The sequence below is a fragment of the Amia ocellicauda genome, chromosome 5 (assembly GCF_036373705.1).
Source record: "Amia ocellicauda isolate fAmiCal2 chromosome 5, fAmiCal2.hap1, whole genome shotgun sequence".
NCBI classification, from domain to species: Eukaryota; Metazoa; Chordata; class Actinopteri; order Amiiformes; family Amiidae; genus Amia; species Amia ocellicauda.
The window spans coordinates 43402075-43423611 of record NC_089854.1 but is presented as its reverse complement, the minus strand read 5'-3'; the positions used below and the strand labels follow the sequence as shown (position 1 = coordinate 43423611).

The window sequence follows — 21537 nt, the reverse complement described above, 5'->3', positions numbered from 1 at the left end:
CGTCAAGTGCATACCCTCCTATAATTGTTATAATGAACGCTGTATTAACCCCATGCTGTGTGCTGCCCAGGTGCTGCGCTCCCGTCAAGAGTACTGCTTGGCCTCAGCCGTGATCGACTGGGGGAAGAAGCTGCTGCAGGAGTCTACGGACAGTGGGGGGACTGCCTCAGGGCCCCAGAATAAACTGCCCGCCGCTGACCAGGAAGGGGTACAGTTACGGCCTCCGTCTCTAAGCCACTATAGATAAATTGTATTATGTGTGTTTAAGAGAGAGAGAGAGAGCAGTGGTATTCATAGTGTACACAGGTCTGCTGTGTTTTAATGCGCAGTGTGTGGCTTTGATACCCCCAGGCTCAGGTGGAGAGGGCACAAAGGAGGCTGGCAGTTGGGCAGAGTGAGGAGGACACCAGCGAGCAGCTCAAAGCTCTGGAGAGCATCCTGCACCAAGACCCCAACACCTGGAAAAGAGGTCACACCGAGTTCTGCACACACCTGCAGTACTGACATCCCATAATGCTCTGACATTGAGAGCACGTCACTCTGGAGGCTTTGTAAAGTCGTAACCTGTAAATGGAGGTCCTTTCCCCTGTGTTGGAGTATTCTGCGCCTGTCTTTCTGTGACCTTTGACCCTGTCCTTTCTTGACATCTGTTTCCCCCTCAGGAGCCCTAGAGCTAACAGGCCAGGAGGAGCCCACAGTGCTGTATTCAGTCATTGCCACCTACCCACTGAAGTCTGCCTACAGAGAAGGTACAACAGGACTGTGTCTGGCCAAGTCCAAGGCGGGGTTCCTTTAGTCTTGTCCAGGACGTAACTGTATTATATCTGAACTTGTGACCTCATTGTACTGGGATGTATGCTTATTGGATTCTGTACTGATTGTATTTCTGCACTTTTGTTCTGCTTCAAGTGTGTCTTTTGTCTCTCTGTCTGCATGCAGTACTGAAGTTCAAGAGGAAGGCTCGCTTCCTGGAGTTTGTGGCCCAGCTGCTCCAGAGGGCGCTGTTTAAGGACCGACTGGACCTGGTGCTGCTCTGGGGACAGGAGATCAACCACTGGCTGAACAGGTCTGACGCGGCTGCAGATTGTCTCTGCTTCCATCAGGGAATTCGTGTGCCATGTGTGTAAATAGATTCTGCACTGTAGCATCTGTGTACAGGATCCGGTACCATGACAACCACCTAGAAATAGAATATATGGCCCTGATACACTGCCACTCGCTCTGCACATAGGAAATTGATAATGTAAGGAACATTTGGTCATCTTTTTCTTTGTTATGTTTTTAATCAAGCACTAATATCTTCCCATAACTTCTGTGCCCGTGTGTGCCCCTGGGCAGGCGTGACGAGGCGCTGACGGGCATCAGGGAGGGCGTAGCCAGTGAAAGCCGGGGTCCTGGAGGTGGTGCAGAACAGGTCAGGAGGTACACCGCTGCCGTGACGGAGTACAGCAAGGTGAGTACACTCCAGCCAGGACACACCCCAACTACAGACACGTTCTCTATAGTCTCCCAATACTGTTTTATCCTCTTTCCATTGTCATTTTGTATGGTCTGACAGAAAGGGAAACCTGGACCTGACAGCACACACCCTGAGAAGAAGAGGAAGGCCCATCCACAGCACAGACAGCTGCTGAAGGGACAGAGCACAGTGAGGTACAGCGCTTAGAGCTGGACACCCTCGCTCTCTCTCTCACACCTGAACACCCTCTCGCTGTCTCTCTCCACACTGAACACACACTCCACCTTTCCACAGTCCAAACCTCCAGCTCTCGTCTCTCCACACTCTCTTAGTGTTCCCCCTTTCCTCCCGGCGTGTACAGGGGTAGCCAGGCCGTAGACAGGCTGCTGACCCTATTGGAACCCATGGTCCGGGACTTCCAGCGGCGCCGGCAGCTCAGGCAGCTATGCTCGGATGAGTGGTCATGGCGCTGCCAACTCAACGCCACCATGGCCCTGGCGTACTTCACCACCGTCCGCAGGATGCTGGAGACGAGGTTCATCCCGGGCACAGACAGGTACAGAGTGCCAGAGCAGAGCAGAACAGAGACAATTGTTCAGTTTTATTTATCATCCAACAAGACTGAAGCCATGTGTCTCTTCTCCCGATTGCAGCTACAGACAGCTGAACCCCGTGCTCTTCTCCCTCCCTTTCTCTGGCACCCTGGTGAGGTGGAGGAGTGTGGTCCCGGGCAGCCGAGCTCCAGAGCCCCCACTGCCCTCCAGACCGGGTCCCTGCACAGCCCCACCGGGCAAACCAGCCTCCTGCAGCAGAGACGGTACAGCTTTCACCCTCACTACGCCTCTTTGACTGATTCAGTTGTAGTGACCCTTGTTTGACTGCACATGTGTAATTACCCAGACTGCTCTGCTTCACTGATTACAGTGCCAATTAGATTTTATTTTCACTCAAGCTTCCCATTAAAATCTCACTGAAGGTCTGCAAGCAAGCTGGGTGATAGCAGGTCAGATGAGAGCAGGGACATCTTGCTTATCTCCTCTCTCTCTCTCTCTCTCTCTCTCTCTCTCTCTCTCTCTCTCTCTCTCTCTCTCTCTCTCTCTCTCTCTCTGTCTCTCTCTCTCTGCCTCTGCCTCTGTGCCAGTGCTGGGTGTGAGTGGAGGGGAGTCGACGGAGAGTGAGGGGGAGAGTGAGCAGGACACCCCCAGGACCCAGAAGACCAACGACAGTGACTCCAGCACCCAGGCCTCGCAGACCAAGGCTGCCCATAGGAGTGTTTCACAGGCACAGCTGCTGGACTCCCTGAGCAAGGCCATGCTGCACTTCAGGAGAGCCATGGTAACCACCCCCCCAGTTCTGTACTAGGGTGGTTTACACAAAAGAAGCCCAGAGGTGCACATAGGGTCAATGCAGGTGTTTTAATATTAGTCACAGCAATGCACTCCCTCCACAACATGTCCCCAGGTGCTGGCCCACCGCGGGGGACACTGGGCGTGTCTGCAGTGGGTGTGCCGGATGCTGTGGGACCAGGCCAGCGTGGCGGACCAGCTTCTAGGTTGGGCCGCACCCATACCAGAGCAGTCCTGCCCCCTGTCACTGGAGCATCTGCATGCCACCCTCACCCCCGTCCTCCTCCTAGCCTCACATTGCCTGCTTGACATGATCCAGAGACTGCAGGAGCCCCCTGCCACTCTGCAGGTACAGGAACCAGCCCTGGGTACAGCTCGCCTTCACTGATGCTGAGTCCAAACCGAATCTGGGTGCTGTGATTTCGGCCCCCTGTCCCTCTGTGTCTTGCAGGTGTGGGGGACAGCAGGGGCTCTGGGGGGTGATGAGGGAGACTCCAGTCTGCACTTCTCCTCCCCCCTGGATGATGGGACGGTGGTGAGTCTGCGGTGTGTATCTACCCTCACCCTGCGCACCCTGGAGCTGCTGCACCTGCAGGGGAGGTGGGAGAGCCTGGCACATCTGGCCATCCTGTTCAACAGTATCACAAAGTGAGTGCCAGTGTTTTCTTGTCTCTGTGTGTGTCTGTGTCTCTGTGAATGTGTCTCTGTGTGTGTGTCTCTGTCTGTGTTTGTGTGTCTCTGTGTGTGTCTGAGTGTGTTTGTATCAATGGGAGTCTCTCACAGGGTCTACTTGTACCTCTGACATCTGTCTCTCTGTCTGGATTGCCCATGTGTGTCTTTGTGTCTCAGTGAGCGCTATACACACCTGGTCACCCCTCTCCTGGTCTACGCTCAGAGGAGGCTGCTGGAGAGGGTCCACCAGTTTGGGGGCCCGCAACCCCCCCAGCCTCACTTCACCAGAGCCGAGGAGATCTCTGGAGAGAGGGTAAGAGTTGCCTCACTGGGATCTTACGTTTTAGGGTAAATGGCTTCATATACTACTTGTTTTGGAGAAACGAATACTGTTAAATAAAGACATCTCTCAAAGCTAACAAAACACACACTGATTTATAAGGACTGTGTCTAAGACGGCCCAATCTGCTTCCAGTGTGGCGCTTTGCAGACTGACGGTCATTGTGTGTTTCAGATCACCTGCAGGAACTTCATCGGCCATCAGCTCGTGATTGGCTCAGCTGGCAAAGAGGAGGTTCACCCAGGCAGCTATATCGATCCAAAGGGGCATGACATATACTCAGGTAAGGAGCCCCGAGGAGAGAGGACTAGCCTCTAGCTTCACACTTTCCCTTGTTCGATTGATGTCAGTTATGTTTAACTCCACAAATTCTCAAAACCATGCAGTAATGTGTCACTCCCCAGAATGAATATATTGTGTCTGTGTTGCAGGCGGGCGCAGGGCAATGGTGTTGGTCTCAGTGCCCCTGGACGTGGCAGACACCCTGTGCTGTTTCCGGAAGACCATGGACAGGGGGCACTACCACAGCCGTGCGCTCCAGCACAGCCGCTCCCTGCTGTGGCTGCTGCTGGCACACACACAGCACGGTGAGGGGCCTGCTCTTTTTGCGACACATGGGATGACTTTTATTCTCAAGCGTGTAAACCATATGGATGTGCAGGTATCTGTGCATTGATCGAGCACAAGTGTGTTTTTATCATGTGTAAAAATGGCAGTGAGTTACCGATTGCAATGCCAGTGTTGGTAAGCAGTATGCCGTCTCTCAGGTGGCGACACTCAGTGCAGCAGGGGCAGCACCAGCCAGAGCCATGGGAGGCTGGTGTTCAACATCGCTGCCAGCTCTGCCCCGGCTGCCTCCCCCCCAGACCTCTCTGCTGAGGACTTCAGCAGCTTGAGCGCCCTCTACAGTAGCACCCTGCCACACTCCCAGCTTCCCACCGTCGTCATGTCTTACACCAACACCATAGGTGAGCCTGGGGGTTTACCTCACTGCCAATGAGCAGAAGTGCAGCCGAGTATGAATTTAAGGTCATGAATGGCGAGGCAAAATAGGTGGGCATGTAAACTCAGTGGCACCAAGATGTTTCTAGGCGGCAAAGCAGTAAAACAAAACCTAACCCAAGTGCATCATGGTGATTTCATACTTACTCATAAAACAACCGCTGCATCTTGTTTTAAATATAGGGGGGAGCATCTAAAAATTCTTCTGTTTTATCTCAACATTTGTATTCTTGTGTGTCTAAACATAGAGTTCCTCCAGGCCAATAACCAGGACTCCTTGACCGTTCAGGCTCTGCATGAGCTGGGGAATCTGTACTTTTACAGTGGGAACAAGAGGTACGGGCACAGGCAGTAGAAATTAACCAAGAATGGCAACATTTATTATATGATTTCACTTTTTAATACATTAATTTCATGGTTCTAGTCATGACTAATGCAGTCACCTGTTTCAATTCACCAGGCATGGAAAACACAACTGATCATATATTTTGTGTTTGTGTTCCTCTGTTTGTTGGCGTGTCTGTGGGTTGTGTGTTTCAATGTGCCAGGGCTGCACATTCCTGCTGGAGCAAAGCACTGGACTCTGCCCTGTGCCAGCCGGGTGTGCTGGGGTCCTGGGATGGGGGCGGGGAGGGCAGCAATCTCCCTCAAATATTCCTGCGTAAGGCGGGCATCTGGGGTTGCCTGCAAGGAGCGGTTCTGTCTGCCAAGATTGCTCAGTAAGTCCTGCCTCTTCAACACTGATTTTCCCAAGATGGTAAAAGATTTACTTATAAATAAGACCAGAAGACTTCATACAGTTTCTAAAATTAAATTAGATTGATGTGGGATTTTTCAAACTATTATGTGAGGATACATAGGCTTGCCAGTGAGGCCTGTAGTTGTAATCTCCTCCATTCTGATCTTGTAGGAATAATGAACTAAAACATGTTTCAGTGCTGAATATTGGACATTTGTTTATGTTGATTTGGTTTGAAATGCTGTATATTTATGTATACGATTTAACAAAGCTCTGTTAAACAAGGTTTCTCTCCTACAGGTATACCCTGACCTGTGCCATCAGCCAGCAGACACACTGCTGCATTCTCTCTGCCCTGCTCTTCAAGGTAGGCCTCTGATGGGAACTCCTCTCAGCATGATCCTTACTGTTCTTTTTAAAAAGTATCTGTTTCCACCCAACAATTAATTAAGTGGCTTTATAATCTGTCCTGCAGGCTCTGCTCTGGGGCTCCCTGCCTCACCCCCTGTTGGACTGGGAGTACTGCTCCTACAGCCTTGGTCTGGCCTGGGACATCCCAGAGCTGCTTCCAGGGGTGGAGCTGTTCTCTGAGCCGCATCGGGCCCAGGTCGGCACTACAGTGTCCAGCCTGGCCTTCGTCTGCCAGCGGCTGTACAGCGCCGGACATAGCCTTCTGGTACAATTAGCCCCTCCTCGTTCCAAGAACCACAGTCCCGCTCTGCTCCCAATACGGCTTCTCATAAAAGAGACAACGAGGACTGTAGATTCAGTGACGGTGGATTTTGTAGCAACTTTGGTAACACTTTACATTGTGTCCCTAATTACTGTGTATTTACACTGTAATTACATGATCACTACCAGTGTCTTTATACTTATTTACACAGTAATTTGGGACACTTAATGTAAAGTGTTACCGCAACTTCATATGTAATATCATTGAAATGTGTCAGACATCTTCATTGCTCTTGTCTCAGTGGCACCAGCCACTAGCTGCTGATGTTTGTTGTCTGTTGCTGCAGGTCCTGCCTCTGCTCTCTCTCTATCTGTATTTCGTCAGCACCGTGTGTCGAGACCAGAGACGCACCATCGAGGGACGTATTATGAAGGTAACGGGCTCGTCCAGAACTGGCAATAATGGCCCTTCTCCCGCACCCTGTTGTAGAATCAAATGACTTGAAGCCTTTCTTTCTGCCTGTGTTCACAGGTCCAGGCCCTGACAGAGCTGTGTCTGTTTGCAGAGGCAATGAGGGAGCTGGGCAGTCTGCTCCAGGGAGAGAGGATCCCACAGCCACATGGCAACTACTGCCCCACCAACAAATGCCTGGTAGCACACTGTTCATCCCAGCCCTTTCACCTGCATGCCCAATACCATCTCTACTGAATCCTTCACTGCCTAAACCATTGTGGTCACCGTCACACTTTACTCCATTATTTTACTTTTTCTCTCCACAAAATATACATTTTCTCTTTCATACATTCTATTTCAAAACCTTTACCATAAAGGTAACTGGAAAACTGTATCAATGTATTAGTATTTTGATTGTGTGTAATGTAGTCAGCGGCAGATTTAAGCATAGGCGACATGGGCAGCTGCCCAGGGTGGCATCTTGCCGGGGGCAGCACAGGGCGCCTGCACAAAACTATTTGGAACGGTGACATTTTCGTGATCGGTTTTCTAACGCTCATTTGCACGTCACGTCAATGATATCATGTCGGAGTGGGCGCCCTGATTCTAGTTTGTGAGCTAGGCAGGCTACTGCCTGGGAAGGTTTCCCACTCAGAAGGACGAGATGGGGAGGGGGGCGGGCGTAGGTTGACAGTACTAATGCATTTAGTAAAATCAGTCACACTATGAAATGCTACCAAATAAACCACAATTAATTAATAATACTGTGAATATATAGTTTCACAGACATATTGTTGCATTTTTTCTGGTTTGTGCAAAATCATTAAGAATAATATAAAACACACCACCAAGGTGATTGGTTTAGTCTTGACTCTTGGTTGACAGTGTTGGGGGATGGGTATTGTATTGTTGCTCGAGTGCCGAATCAACACAAATGGATAAGATAATAATCAGGTTCTCTTCTTTATAACTGTGTTATTCTATTTGTGTATTTGTGTGATATAGGATTTGTTTTATTTGTGTGTTTTTTGTTAGCAATAGGGTAATAGTGTACTAATTTGATTCTCTTTTTTATTTAATTTATACTACAATTTGTTTCTATTTGTCTGTTACTTTTTTATATTTTATATTTACTTTATATCTTATTTTTGTATATGTTTTTCTATGTATATAGTTTTAAATGTTATGATTATTTATTTGTGTTGTTCCAGATGTCTGAATAAAAAATACAGTTAGTGGAGAATGGTGTTTTTTTTTTGTTGGTGGGGGGGTGGGTTTGCCCAGGAAGCCATATAAGCTAGAACTGCCACTGACTGTAGTCCTATTTTGATGCTTAATAATGATTTTAATATCCCATGCTTCATGTGCAGTGCTGCTTTTCACCACACAACCAATGTTTTCTGTCCCACAGACCAAAAATAAGTTTGACACCAGCAAACCTCTGCTCGATTCGGCAAATTTACAGGTAACCAAATCAACCCCTTTGCCTCTTTCAAATTCTGTCGTAGAATTTCGCTTTTCCTTCCAAAGTTTTATAGAAATCACGGTTAACAGCAGCCTTCATAACTGTACAGCCTGTACCTGAGACCTCACTAACTGTGTGTCTGTACTGCCCTTCCCACCCCTGTGTGTTTCTGTGTGTGACACCCAGACTCTGGAGGAGCTGGTGAACCGGCCGCTGACCCCCGAGCTGAGTGCCCTGTACGGCCCCCGGCTGGTGAAGAGACTGACCCTGGCAAAGACGCAGCTCGTGATCGCTCTGTGTGACACTGTCCACGGCTACCCAGAGTCCCCAGCACAAGGTACTGCCCTGTCATGACTGCACAGAGGAAACCGCCATGTGCACTTAAACAGGGCAGAAGCACAGGGGAAATAAATGCCAGGAAATGCTGGTAAACAACAGCATGGTAACAGTGTGCCACTGAAATAGTTTGTTGTGTTCTGGTAAAAAAAGATTGGTTGTATTGTTGTGGTGCAGTCACTCAGAGCATCCAGGTTATGACCTCTGTCTTGTCTGTCTCTGGCTCCACAGACTCCAAAGAGCAGAGGTCCAACGAAGGGACCCAGAGGAGCTCCCCAGCCCTCCCTGGGTCGCCTTCCTCCGAGTGGGGTGAGGCGGGCAGCTGCACCCCCTCTCGGAAAACCAGGCAGCCCCGTGGCCTGCAGCTGGACCTGCAGAGGGAGAGACTGACCCCCGGCAGACTGAAGGTAATTTCAGTACTGATTCTCCCTCACACCCCCCCACACTAATACACTAGCGGCCAGTGAAAGAACGTATGGTCTGTATCCCTTATCACTATAGTTTCCTTTAATTGTGTTACCACTTCATCTGCTCCTAGGTTTTCTCTACATCTAAAGCTTGTGTCCTTCAGAGTCTGTTGCTGGGGGAGAGCAGTCGTACCCTGACAACGCTAATTGATGGCCTCCAGCCAGCAGGGGGCAGTGCAGTGGAGCTGGAGATGGCAGTGGAGGCTAGGCTGCTACTGTCTGCTGTCAGTGTGCAGCAGGGCCGAGCCAACACCAGGTATGACACGACTGCCCTGTCTCCTCTGCTTGTGACAACACAGAACCAGCACACTGTGGAATACTAGGCTGCCATGAACTACCTGTCTGCTCTGTTGATCTGAGTTTGCTGTGCCTACAGTAAAGTGATGTGCCGTATTGCCTTTGTGTTGTGCTATATGGAGAGTTGAGTAATACTGAACATTGTGTGCTGTCCTGAGTGTGTCAAGTCGCACTGAGCACTGAGTGTGTCATCCCACAGTGCCCGGCTGGCGCTGTCTGCCCTGCGGCTGCTCCAGGAGTCCCCTCTGTTCCAGGACCAGAGCCCCACGCCCTCCCAGCCAAACATCTCCCCAGCCCTCAGACAGCCAGGACACAAGAGAGGGCAGGTACAGTGCCAGTACTCAGGGCATCTAATCCAATAGTTGTCCTATGTCACGATGCTTATTGAGTGAATGGGTCTGGGTCCTTGCAGTGTTATTGGTGTTTGCACTGTAACCATGTCTCCCTACAGGTGAGCACAGGCGAGGCCGAGGCGCAGGGCAGTGAGGGCGGCGGGGGCTCCCTGCCCAACGAGGTGCCCCACATCGCCGAGACCCGAGAGAGGCTCGGGGCATCTCTGTGGCTGAGGTGCCGTCTGGCTGCAGGGAGAGCCTTGGCCGCACACATCCCGGGGTTGGCCGTCCACAAAGGTACACCCCTGTGCACATGCTCTCAGCTCTGCTCTCTTCTGTGTTGGTGTCCCTTCCATTGTTGTTAAACTTGAAATGTTCATCTTGAAATTATTATGATTACCACTATGATTATGACAGTGTCTGTGATTCTGTGAAGTATCCAAGATGGTTCAAAACTTTCTGTGTTTAGGCCTGTGTCTTGTATTTGGACTATACAGTGCTGCAGAGTCCTTGGTGTCACAGTGTGTTGTGTCTGCAGGTGTGGAGAGCAGCGGGGACAGAGCCAGGCTGCTGAGAGAGGGGCTGGAGGAGACACAGGCATGGGGAGACCCTGACACCCGCGCCCAGCTGCTCCTACAGGCTGCTCTGCTGGAGACCCACAAGGGGAGGCAGAGAGAGGAGGTCACTCCACTGCTACAGGTCTGCACTGTCACACTGAGAAAGGACTCAACCTCACACACAGGAGTACCATTAACAGGCACATCGAACAGGCCCACTCACTTCCTCTGACACACACTCACTGACTGTGACTCTGAACTGGTGTGTTACTTGGGTTGTGCGAGGAAGTTCTTTACACTGGCCTCCAGATTGATTAAATTGTAATAAAAAGCTGACTGAACAAAAATGCGACCATGGCATGCATTGTCATTGTGATGCATTTATTGATTTGTTTGTTTTGTGAGAGTATAGATTTCCAGTCAGGAATGAAAAAAGAGGCAACCAATAATCTTGTTTAAAAGTTAATATTTATTTATAAAAGTTAATGAATATATTATGATTGGAAATGCAAATAAGCATGTGTTTTAATGCAATAATGAATGAAGATGTATTATTTTGGTGAACTGTATGAATATAGATTATATAAATAGCTCAATATAGTGTAGAATTGGTAGATCTGAGGTCTTTATTTGAGGTTTGTTCATTAGAGGCAGCTTCTTCATTTGGAACATTTTTTGGTCATTAGAATATAGGTCCTTAAGTGGCAGAGCTGGTGTCTGATAATGGTGGAGTTGATACTTGGTCACCCCAATTATGGACGTCAGCCCAGTGTGCATTGGGTGCAGCTGGTACTTCATCACCTGAGTCAGGGTCTTCCATCGCCAAATCTGGTGTTTGGTTGCGAGAGAACTGGTGCAGCCTGTGTTGGGTCAGCAGAAGCAGCACCTTTCGTTGGTGCAATTAAGGTGTGGTTGAACCGTTTTCTTGGAGAGATGGTTGGGTGTTCTGGGGTCGGGAGGGTATGCCTTCCTCACGGGGAGTGGGGTCTTCTAGTGACAGTAGCAGCAGCTTGTAAAGTGGGCAGTTTCACATCGCTTTTGGCTACCATTGATTGTAGCTTTCCTGGTTACTGCGAGGCAGGATGAATCTGAGGGGACAACATGAAGGAGGCAGGGTCCAGCAGCCAGTCAGGGCAGGGCGGACTTAAGGTGGGGTAGGGGAAGAAACAGAGGGGGTGTAGGCATACTTCGTGAATATCTCCTTGGGGTCATGAAAGGTGAAGGGAGGAGACAGGGGGATCAGAGGGGTGAAAACAGGGGAAACTGGACTTTTTGAATCTCCACTCTGGCGAGGTTTGTAATCTCTGTAAAAGAGACCGTGTTATAAGCAGGGTTCTACCACTTCACACTAAACACCACCATTTAAATTATTCTAATTCTGAAATATATATGCTCAATTTCCCTCCCGATATTTCATTTTTTTTACATTGTTTTACTTTGTTGTGTTTCACAACATTTGTTTTTTATATTTCAAGCATACACTTTTCACATTTGTAAGTAATTAGTATTATTGTGCTTTGCTTTGTTTAGCATTGCAATTATTTTTCTTGTAGTTTACAATAGCATTTGTTACATTTTAAACACAAGGCATAATTCTCGGGTATATTTAAGTAATTAATAAAGCCTATATACTAAATCACAAGTTTGAAACTAAGACGACAGATTCAATGTTGGACTATGTTCATATTGGTGTATTTGTCTATGGTGGTAATAGCGTCATTACCTGGTTTAATGAAGAAAGCTGGCTCTGACCGCTGACAACTTTCTTCAAATCGCTATCGATCACGGTCTGAAAAAATTTCCTGCTCATTTTGAATCAGCTTTTTTTAAACTGTAACTCAACTGGGAAAGAGTGAGTTGTTCTTGTGAAGCAAATGGCAGTTCTGTTTCTGATCGTACAGGCCTTTTGATTCCATAGAGATTTGGGTAAACAGAACTTCTGATCTTGTTGTAAGGGTTCCATGTCATACTGGAAATTACCAATACATCACATAAACACTCCTGTTTGTTTGTTTGTTTGTTTATTTATTCATGCATGCATGCACATTACTTAATCTTTGTATCATAAAATTCAGAACATGTCAAATCAAAAGCTTTTCATTTTCTGATTCAGAAACATCACTCAATAGAGACAATACATGACTGAGAAAGTTGGCTTACTGGTTATGTTAATGTAAGATGTTAAGGAAACCCATGACTACATCCAAAATAAATCAAACCCGTTTCTGCCTTTTTTTTTTTTTGCAGGAGGCCGTCGGTCTGCTGTCCAGCCGGCTCTGGCTGTCCCCCGTCTCCGCACTGACTCTGGCCAGAGCCACGCTGCACCTCAGTGACATGCGGGGGAGAGGGGGCGACGGCGGACACAGCCTGTACTCCCTGACGCAGAAGCTGCTGCAGCAACAGGTCTCACTCTGTCTCCCTTTCAGTCTCTTTGGGTTCTACTGTTCTTAAAGTGCTCTGACTTGACCCCTGACTTGACAGACCAGGGGGAGGCAGTATTGTTTAGAAATGGGACCAACGTGTTTGATGACCAGAAGTAACACTTATAATGCAGGATAGTATTTTACTGATCACACAGTGCCATAGCGTCACTCAGTCTTTTCTAACAGTATCCTCCTCTCCTCAGCTGTCTGCACTGGGAGAGGATGTGGAACTGGGGCAGGGGGGCGTGGTTCTCTTCCACCAATCAGCCGGCCCGAAGAACATGTACCTCCCACACACACCCCTGTTGGCTAAAGCAACGTTGAGGCTGGGTAAGCATCTCACAATACGCCGCACTCCCAGGTCTGACATAACAACGCCATAATTATCAAGGTATTCAATACTTCAGGTGTCTTATGCAACTGGATGCTGATGCCTATGCTGCACTTCATGTCTGTGTGTGTCTGTGTGTGTGTGTGACACTTGACACTTGCTGATGATCATGCAGCTCGGTAACAGACCCATGCTGGCGTTGTTGTAGGATATGGGTTGGCGCAGCAGGCAGCACGCTGCCCTGACACAGACAGTGGGCCATGGGCAGAGGCTCAGTGTGTCCTGGATTTGGCCCTGAGGCTGTGCCGGGCAGCAGCCTCCAGAGACGGGGAGCTGGAATCGGACATTCTCTACTGCAAAGGTGAGTCACTGCAGAGACATCAACAAAGAGAAAGACAGGAATAGAGACGCACAGAGACAGAGATTGCCTGCAGTGCATACCTTTGTGTTCCTAACCTGTGTGTCTGTGTGTGTGCATTGCCAGGTGTGGTAGAGCGTAAGCTGGTTTCCCTCGGCGAGTGTGGACCCCAGGCTGCTCTGAATTCACTCTTGGAGGCTGTCAGTGTGACCCGATCCCACAACAACAACTTGCTGTGAGTCCTTCTTAAGGCCAGGCCTCAGATAAGGGCCTTTCTGACTTGTGTGTGTGCCTGTGTCTGTCTGTATGTGTGTCTTTTCTGTGCGTCTCTATGTGTCTGTGGAGCTGCATTCGTTTCTGCAAGGCTGTGAGTTTTTCCTGTCTCAATGTCTGACGCTGTGCGTGTGTTGCTCAGGCTGGTGCGAAGGTGTTATCTGGAGATGGCACTGCTGTACCTAGAGCAGTGGGCCTCCATGCCCCCCAGCCCTCAGGGCCAAGAAAACCCAGAGGAGGTGCTCCCTGCCGCCCTCTCAACCACCCCCACACCCCCCGCCAAGCCTAGAGAGGGCAGACAGAAGGTACGGCCGACCCATTCCTCATCCTGGAATAATCACCAGCCCTCTTCATCAATGTCAGATCTTTAAAAACCTCAGATTCCCCCCAGAATCAGAGAACCACAATGTACAGCCTGACTTCAAAAAGTGAACACATCGTAATACACATTATTATTATTATTTTCCATTCACTTTAATATGCTCAGTCTTTGTAAATAATATATGCATCTACCATACAAGAATGTGACAATGTCTACTCAATCAGTGTTTCAGTTAGTCTTCTGTGTCTGCCAATTAGCAATCTTCAGTTCTCATTGCCATCTGTCTGCATTCCTGTCAGTCAATCTGTCCATCAACCTCTCTCTCAAATGGCCAGTCCAGTGTCTCTCTGTCTGTCAAGTCCATCTGTCATTTCCTCATTCACTCTGATGGTGTCTCAGTGTGTATGTGTGTCCCACAGGGCCCTGGCTGGAGGCAGGCACAGACTCCCAACGACAGAAGCCTAAGTGCTGGGCAGGTACAGTTACTGCTCAGCTGGGTGTGTGTAAGAGCCGCTACTCAGGTCAGTGACTCCGAGAGTAACAAACACAGCTGCTTAAACGATATTCCAACTGGCCCAAAAACAGCCAGATTGACACAGAGCAAATTCAAGTAAATGTCTGAGAGCATGCTATTGTAATGATTTTTAAGATATGATGCGGGTTTATTTTGTGTAAACCTTCTTTGTACCCTCTGTGTTAAATAGAGATGGGATTATATCAGTCTTGGGCTTTTCTATTTCCTAGTTTGTTAGCGGTACAACAGTGGGTTTAATATTGCTTCTATAATTCTAAAAGTTTGAGTGGGACGTTTGTCATTGCCAGTGACACCCCCTGCTTGCCTCCCAGGTGAGCGAGGCCAGTGTCCACTGTGTCCAGCTGAGTAGCTCCACTGGGGCCAAGACAGGACCCCTGCCGCTGTCCTCTATGAGAAGCCTACCAGAGTTTGCCGCCAATGACCTGCTGAGTTCCTTCTCTCCCATCCCCAGTGGTACGATCCTCTGTAGCAGGCAATTGAACCACAAACTCACATACAGTGAGGGAAAAAAGTATTTGATCCCCTGCTGATTTTGTACGTTTGCCCACTGACAATGAAATGATCAGTCTATAATTTTAATGGTAGGTGTATTTTAACAGTGAGTGACAGAATAACAACAAAATCCAGAAAAACTCTCTTAAAGGGAGTGCTCCTAATCTCAGCTCGTTACCTGTATAAAAGACACCTGTCCACAGAAGCAATCAATCAATCAGATTCCAAACTCTCCACCATGGCCAAGACCAAAGAGCTGTCCAAGGATGTCAGGGACAAGATTGTAGACCTACACAAGGCTGGAATGGGCTACAAGACCATCACCAAGCAGCTTGGTGAGAAGGTGACAACAGTTGGTGTGATTATTCGCAAATGGAAGAAACACAAAATACCTGTCAGTCTCCCTCGGTCTGGGGCTCCATGCAAAATCTCACCTCATGGAGTTTCAATGATCATGAGAACGGTGAGGAATCAGCCCAGAACTACACGGGAGGATCTTGTTAATGATCTCAAGGAAGCTGGGACCATAGTCACCAAGAAAACAATTGGTAACACAATATGCCGTGAAGGACTGAAATCCTGCAGCGCCCGCAAGGCCCCCCTGCTCAAGAAAGCACATGTACAGGCCCGTCTGAAGTTTGCCAACATCTGAATGATTCAGAGGAGAACTGGGTGAAAGTGTTGTGGTCAGATGAGACCAAAATTGAGCTCTTTGGCATCAACTCAACTCGCCGTGTTTGGAGGAGGAGGAATGACCCCAAGAACACCATCCCCACCGTCAAACATGGAGGTGGAAACATTATGCTTTGTGGGTGTTTTTCTGCTAAGGGGACAGGACAACTGCACCGCATCAAAGGGTCCTTCCCTCAGACAGGGCATTGAAAATGGGTCGTGGATGGGTATTCTAGCATGACATTGACCCAAAACACACAGCCAAGGCAACAAAGGAGTGGCTCAAGAAGAAGCACATTAAGGTCCTGGAGTGGCCTAGCCAGTCTCCAGACCTTAATCCCATAGAAAATCTGTGGAGGGAGCTGAAGGTTCGAGTTGCCAAACGTCAGCCTCGAAACATTAATGACTTGGAGAGGATCTGCAAAGAGGAGTGGGACAAAATCCCTCCTGAGATGTGTGCAAACCTGGTGGCCAACTACAAGAAACGTCTGACCTCTGTGATTGCCAACAAGGGTTTTGCCACCAAGTACTAAGTCGAAGGGGTCAAATACTTATTTCCCTCATTAACATGCAAATCAATTTATAACTTTTTTGAAATGCGTTTTTCTGGATTTTTTTGTTGTTATTCTGTCTCTCACTGTTAAAATACACCTACCATTAAAATTATAGACTGATAATTTCTTTGTCAGTGGGCAAACGTACAAAATCAGCAGGGGATCAAATACTTTTTTCCCTCACTGTAGGTGGACGTGAAGTCATCCATTTCTGTATTGCTATCTTTTTCTGTTTGTAAAAATAAAGAAAGCAATGCATCTGGAAAGAATTCAAGAATTCAGTTCCCACTTTCTGAAGTGGGGCAGAAGCATTGGGAGGGGGAGGACACGAGGAGAGGTTGTACTTCTGTCTATGCCTGTAGTGTGGAAGAAAGGATTTGCTCATTCTTCATTTGCTGGATGTGGTTGTTTGTGCAGAGGGCAGAGAAGAGCTGCTCAGAAGCCAACTGAGCCCCTTCATTGAGGCAGAGAGCTCGGAGGCGGGACAGGCTGGCCCAGAGCTGACCTGGGTCCACCTCACCCGCTACCATTCCCATTTGCTGAACCTCTACAGCATCGCTAACAGGCCAGGTACAGAGTTGCAGTCTGTTTCTCCCCCCCCAACACTCACACACACAGTCTGAAAGTTTTAATCCACTAGGTTTTCCCTGTACACTTTCCAATAATGTATTGACAAATCTAGATAGCACACTATTTAGGATTTGTAAAATTGTTTCTACTGTGTGCCTACTCCCCTACATTTAGGAAAACTGTATTGCCTGTTGCTTTTCGTAGAGTTTCTAAGATATATATAATTTTATGTTCCATTTTGAATTTCCATGATTGTTGTTGTTCCTGTTTTGTATTCCTTGGAACTGTGTGTTTTTGTGTGTGTCTGTGTGCCCCTGTGTCTGTAACTGTGTGTGTTTCTATCTGCCTGTGCGTGTGCCTGTGCGTGTGCCTGTGCGTGTGTGTGTGGCAGTGGAATGTGGGTGTGCAGACAGCTCGTACTCTCAGGCTGTTGATGGCGACCTGGCCCTCAGACTGACGCAGCTGCACCGATTCTTCATCTCTAAGCTGCCCACTTACAGAGAGCACTGCTGCCCCCCTGACCCCCCCACAGCGCTACTGCAGCCCAGTAAGGTCAGAGCACAGTGTACACTGTGAACATGCTGCACCCAGCCCACCCTGACTGCTTCTGTTAGCCACTTCTTTCAATATAATATCATGTAACAGGCTTTTTGCAACCTTTTTTAGTTGGGATGATTCTGTGAGTGTTCTACAAACGTACCTTACCCTGTGAATCGTTTACCAACTTGCGATAATCAAGCCCTTAGTGAGAAAGCAAGGCACTGTGTTTTCTTTCTTCTTGGCTGAATGGGAAGGGATTCATGTGGTTACCTTTTCCAAATAGTTAAATAAACACAGAGGAAGATTGTGTATGAAAGTAACTTTTGAGAAATGTGCTTGTCTCTCACACGGTTCAGTCCGGTCACTGGCCTGTTCTCTCCTCCTCAGTCTCGGCTGGACCAGGCCTCAGAGCCAGGCCTCGATGGCGGCCTGGGGTTAGGGGACTCCTTCACTATAGCCGCAGCAGACAGTGAGCTTTGTGTGCAGTGGCACTGCCCAGCGCTGGACCCCGGGCATGCACAGAAAATGGTAACCAAGCCATCAACACTGCGCACTGCTACACACACACACTATACAATGAGTTCAGCACACAAATGCAAGGTCGTGGTATCATGCTCTTCTGACTGAGTCTGCTGTTGCCCCTCTCTGCCCCAGACCCTGCTCGTCTTTGCCTACAACAGCAAACCGCTCTCCGCATCCAGGCCCTCAGCTGCCAGCCTGTCTGAGCTGCGCTGTGGACACCGCTGGATCTCCCTGAACAGGTTACACTGTCTTTTCCCCTCCCTCTTGGTTTTCTCTCTCCTACCTCCCTGTCTGAACACACGTTCCTCTCCCTCCCTCTCTCTCTCTCTCTCCCATCCTACACTTCCCTTCTCTCTCTCTCTCTCTCTCTCTCTCTCCCTCTTTCAGGCTGCAGTCTGTTCACTCCCAGCTGAGCTCCCTGTGTGTGAGTGCTGACCTCTCATCGCTACCAGCAGCCAGCCCCCCTAGCCCTCAAGCAGAGAAGCGGCGTAGATCCCAAGGGCAACCTTGGGACCTCCTGATACAGGTACCCCCAAACAAATAGTAGTAGGCCATTCCCTGACTTAAAAATGTTCTGCATTAATGTAGTGTATGAATATATATGTAAAAGGACAGTCTATTACAATGTAAATGAAAGTCTATAAGAAAAGTTACATCTTAACACCCATTAAAAGATGAACTCCTGTGTGTTTATACGCAGGAGCAGGCCAGACAGTGCTGCTCACAAGTTCAGTCCTTACTGCTGGACCTCCCAGAACCTGAGGAACTCACTGAGGTAAGACTGTGCAGTGGCCTCCATTGTGTCACATCACACATGACGCGGCCATTACTTTTTTCTTTTTCTTTTCAGTGTAAATAAGAATAAGTACTAATAAAAATGGATGACAACAACAACAAAAATCGTTGATATGTTACACATGAGTCCGGGAAACCAGATTGTTAGTTTATTCCACTGATTGTGAACTGTGATGCCACATTGCAGCACACAGCAGAAAGCCCTGACCCCATTATTAGTCCAAAAACTTCACCACAGACTTATTTTGTCTTTGGTTTCCTACATGGCCTTGGATGGAAATATTTGTCAAAAAATCAGCTACACAGAACTGCTGCACCTGTCCTCTGCAGAGCAACACACAAAGTTGAAATGCATTTGTTAGTTACACAATCTTCCTGTAACAATAGTGCCAATAGAATCTGTTTGGCATCTAGACAGAGCATTCATCAGTTGTTTGAGGAAACTGATACAATATTTAGAAATGCAGACAGGTTAAACAGCATTCGACCGGGTCTGACACTGGCTGGGTCCTGCTCTCTGTGTCTCAGGTGCCCTTCGAATTGAGCCTGCAGGCGCTGTGTGATCTGGAGCACTGCTTCAACCCCGCCAGTGGCTGCGTGCTGCCTGGAGGAGACGTCCTCAACTGGCTCTCTTCCCTCCTGCATTAAGCTCTGCTGAGGCCTCACTGGCTCTCTCACAGCAAGAGACAATCACAATGATCTTGCTGTGCCAAGCTCGTGTCAACTGTTTAAATCCAATGCACAAATAAAATCAGTTCCTCGTCTGATGTGTGTCAGTGTTGTTTCATGTTTAGCCTTGACAAGTCCTGAAATTGGTGTCCGTATCAATGTGGTGGAAACTCCCTTGATGCACCCCTTGTTGTGTGAGATTGTGAGTCAGTTTGTTTGTTCTTTGATCTGGATTTGACATTACACAGAAGGAGTTCTGTGAGTAATGCCCTTTTCAAAAGCCAGACCAACCTGAGTTGTAACTACCCCCTCACAGTCTTCTTTTTGATTTTCTTGGTTGTTTGTCTCAGACCTATGTCCAAATTTACTAAGGTAAACTGTAAGACAAAAGTTACACTAACAACAATATGAAGAGCTTCACGTGTCCCCAGAAGTAATATTTTTGTGAACTAATTCATGCAGGGGTGGGGTGGTTCCGCATCACTTAGTTTAGGAACTGAAGAACTGCGAGTAGACAGTGTCAAATTCAACCACATGACTGCTGAGCTGGAGATGCCTGCAGCAGGGCCGAGCCAACACCAGGTATGACCCGACTGCCCTGCCTACTCTGCTTGTGACAACACAGAACCAGCACACTGTGGAATACTAGGCTGCCATGAACTACCTGTCTGCTCTGTTGATCTGAGTTTGCTGTGCCTACAGTATAGTGATGTGCCATATTGCCTTTGTGTTGTGCTATATGGAGAGAGTTGAGCTATGCTGAATATTGTGTGCTATAACGAGTGTGTCAAGTCTCACTGAGCACTGAGTGTGTCGTCCCACAGTGCCGGGCTGGCGCTGTCTGCCCTGTGGCTACTCCAGGCATCCCCTCTCTTCCTGGACCAGATCCCCTTGCTCTCCCAGCCAAGCATCTCCTCAGCCAGGACACAAGACAGAGCAGGTACAGTGCCAGCACTCAGGGCATCGAATCCAATAGCTGTCTTGTGTCAAGGTGCTTATTAAATGCAGTGGGTCTGGTCTGTGTCCTCGCAGTGTTATTGGTGTTTTATCGCAGTGTAACCCAAACCCCCTCATCCCACAGTTTGGGAGGTCACTCTTCTGCTACAGGTGTGCATTGTCACACATGCGCACTGAAAAACTACACAACCTCACACCTTACACATGATGTAAACTATGGAGAGTATTGGTTGTAATGTGTGTGTTTTGAAGATCAAGAAAGCAAGACATAATCTAGGGTAGTCTGTCAGAATATTGGTAATGATACATTGATGGTCACATATGATTTGCACATTAAGGAGTGGTACGGTTTGCGATTTCTGAATGCAGCCTCATTAATGTTTGGTCGTGTTATTGGAATATGAGTCCAGTCTATAGGCCTACATCCTGTGACCTTTGGTTGTTCAGACGTGTTGTAAAACTCACATTGGATCTTTACTTGATTATTATTATTATTATTTTTATTTCTTGGCAGATGCCCTTATCCAGGGCGACTTACAACATAAGTGCAAACAAAGTTCAAAAATACAGAGAAGTACAAGGCATCAATCATTACAAATTCAACTTAGCTAAAACATAGCAATTCAAAAAAATACATTTTACAAATTCCAATTTACAATTTACACAAGTACAGTAAGAGACTTCCTACTTCCTGGACGGTGAAAGCTAAGTGCTGTCAAGATGTAGGGTTACAGTCGAGGGCTACGGGAAAGTGAGCAAGGAGGAAAACAATCAAGAACGCGAGGAGCATAATAAGCTGAAGTGCTATCTAGCAGGGATAGAGGACTAATATTACAAGTGCTGTCGGAAGAGATGCGTCTTGAGTAGCGCCGGAATGAGGTCAAGGACTCTGCTGTTTTGACTTCGGTGGGCAGGTCGTTCCACCACTTAAGGGCCAGGGAAGAGAAGGAGCGGGCTCTGGAGGAAGGAGAGTGGAGAGGAGGCAGAGTTAGCCTTCTGGCACTGGAGGAGCACAGTGGTCTGGAGGGGATGTATGGAGAGACGAGTGACTGAAGGTAGCTTGGTGCAGTGTGGTCGAGACAGCGGTAGGTGAGGTTCAAAGTCTTGAACTGAATGCGTGCCGCTATCGGGAGCCAGTGGAGGGAGCGGAGCAGTGGAGTAGCGTGTGCGAATCGTGGCAGAGAGAAGGAGCGGGCCCAGGATGGTGCCTTGGGGAACGCCTGTGAGGAGAGGTTGGGGGGTGGATGAGGAGCCTTGCCATGTCACTTGGTAGGTCCGGTCACTGAGGTAGGAGGAGAACCAGGTGAGAGCAGTCCCAGAGATCCCAAGGTCAGCGAGGCAGGAGAGGAGGATGGAGTGATCAACGGTGTCAAATGCTGCAGAGAG

General features: G+C 48.3%; 1 protein-coding gene across 2 annotated transcripts in view; it reads left to right on the top strand.

Annotated features, from left to right (window-relative positions):
* The window catches only part of cfap54 (cilia and flagella associated 54), a 32671-nt gene extending 13382 nt beyond the window's left edge, over window positions 1-19289 (top strand). For both annotated transcript variants that reach the window (XM_066705336.1, XM_066705335.1), the window contains exons 28-69: window positions 71-208; window positions 352-469; window positions 663-749; window positions 940-1066; window positions 1339-1453; window positions 1559-1653; window positions 1821-2015; window positions 2113-2276; window positions 2601-2794; window positions 2921-3154; window positions 3257-3453; window positions 3655-3790; window positions 3992-4100; window positions 4249-4404; window positions 4585-4785; window positions 5068-5155; window positions 5368-5538; window positions 5859-5925; window positions 6034-6234; window positions 6578-6664; window positions 6763-6882; window positions 8096-8149; window positions 8336-8486; window positions 8717-8892; window positions 9057-9208; window positions 9449-9575; window positions 9701-9878; window positions 10120-10280; window positions 12386-12541; window positions 12765-12891; window positions 13101-13253; window positions 13377-13485; window positions 13666-13828; window positions 14265-14366; window positions 14692-14833; window positions 16516-16668; window positions 17060-17220; window positions 17596-17736; window positions 17863-17969; window positions 18118-18256; window positions 18431-18505; window positions 19054-19289. In XM_066705336.1, the coding sequence (XP_066561433.1) occupies window positions 71-208; window positions 352-469; window positions 663-749; window positions 940-1066; window positions 1339-1453; window positions 1559-1653; window positions 1821-2015; window positions 2113-2276; window positions 2601-2794; window positions 2921-3154; window positions 3257-3453; window positions 3655-3790; window positions 3992-4100; window positions 4249-4404; window positions 4585-4785; window positions 5068-5155; window positions 5368-5538; window positions 5859-5925; window positions 6034-6234; window positions 6578-6664; window positions 6763-6882; window positions 8096-8149; window positions 8336-8486; window positions 8717-8892; window positions 9057-9208; window positions 9449-9575; window positions 9701-9878; window positions 10120-10280; window positions 12386-12541; window positions 12765-12891; window positions 13101-13253; window positions 13377-13485; window positions 13666-13828; window positions 14265-14366; window positions 14692-14833; window positions 16516-16668; window positions 17060-17220; window positions 17596-17736; window positions 17863-17969; window positions 18118-18256; window positions 18431-18505; window positions 19054-19173 (5847 nt within the window). In that variant the 3' untranslated portion in view covers window positions 19174-19289. The remainder of the gene's footprint in view (window positions 1-70; window positions 209-351; window positions 470-662; window positions 750-939; window positions 1067-1338; window positions 1454-1558; window positions 1654-1820; window positions 2016-2112; window positions 2277-2600; window positions 2795-2920; window positions 3155-3256; window positions 3454-3654; window positions 3791-3991; window positions 4101-4248; window positions 4405-4584; window positions 4786-5067; window positions 5156-5367; window positions 5539-5858; window positions 5926-6033; window positions 6235-6577; window positions 6665-6762; window positions 6883-8095; window positions 8150-8335; window positions 8487-8716; window positions 8893-9056; window positions 9209-9448; window positions 9576-9700; window positions 9879-10119; window positions 10281-12385; window positions 12542-12764; window positions 12892-13100; window positions 13254-13376; window positions 13486-13665; window positions 13829-14264; window positions 14367-14691; window positions 14834-16515; window positions 16669-17059; window positions 17221-17595; window positions 17737-17862; window positions 17970-18117; window positions 18257-18430; window positions 18506-19053) is intronic.
* Window positions 19290-21537: the final 2248 nt, after the last annotated feature.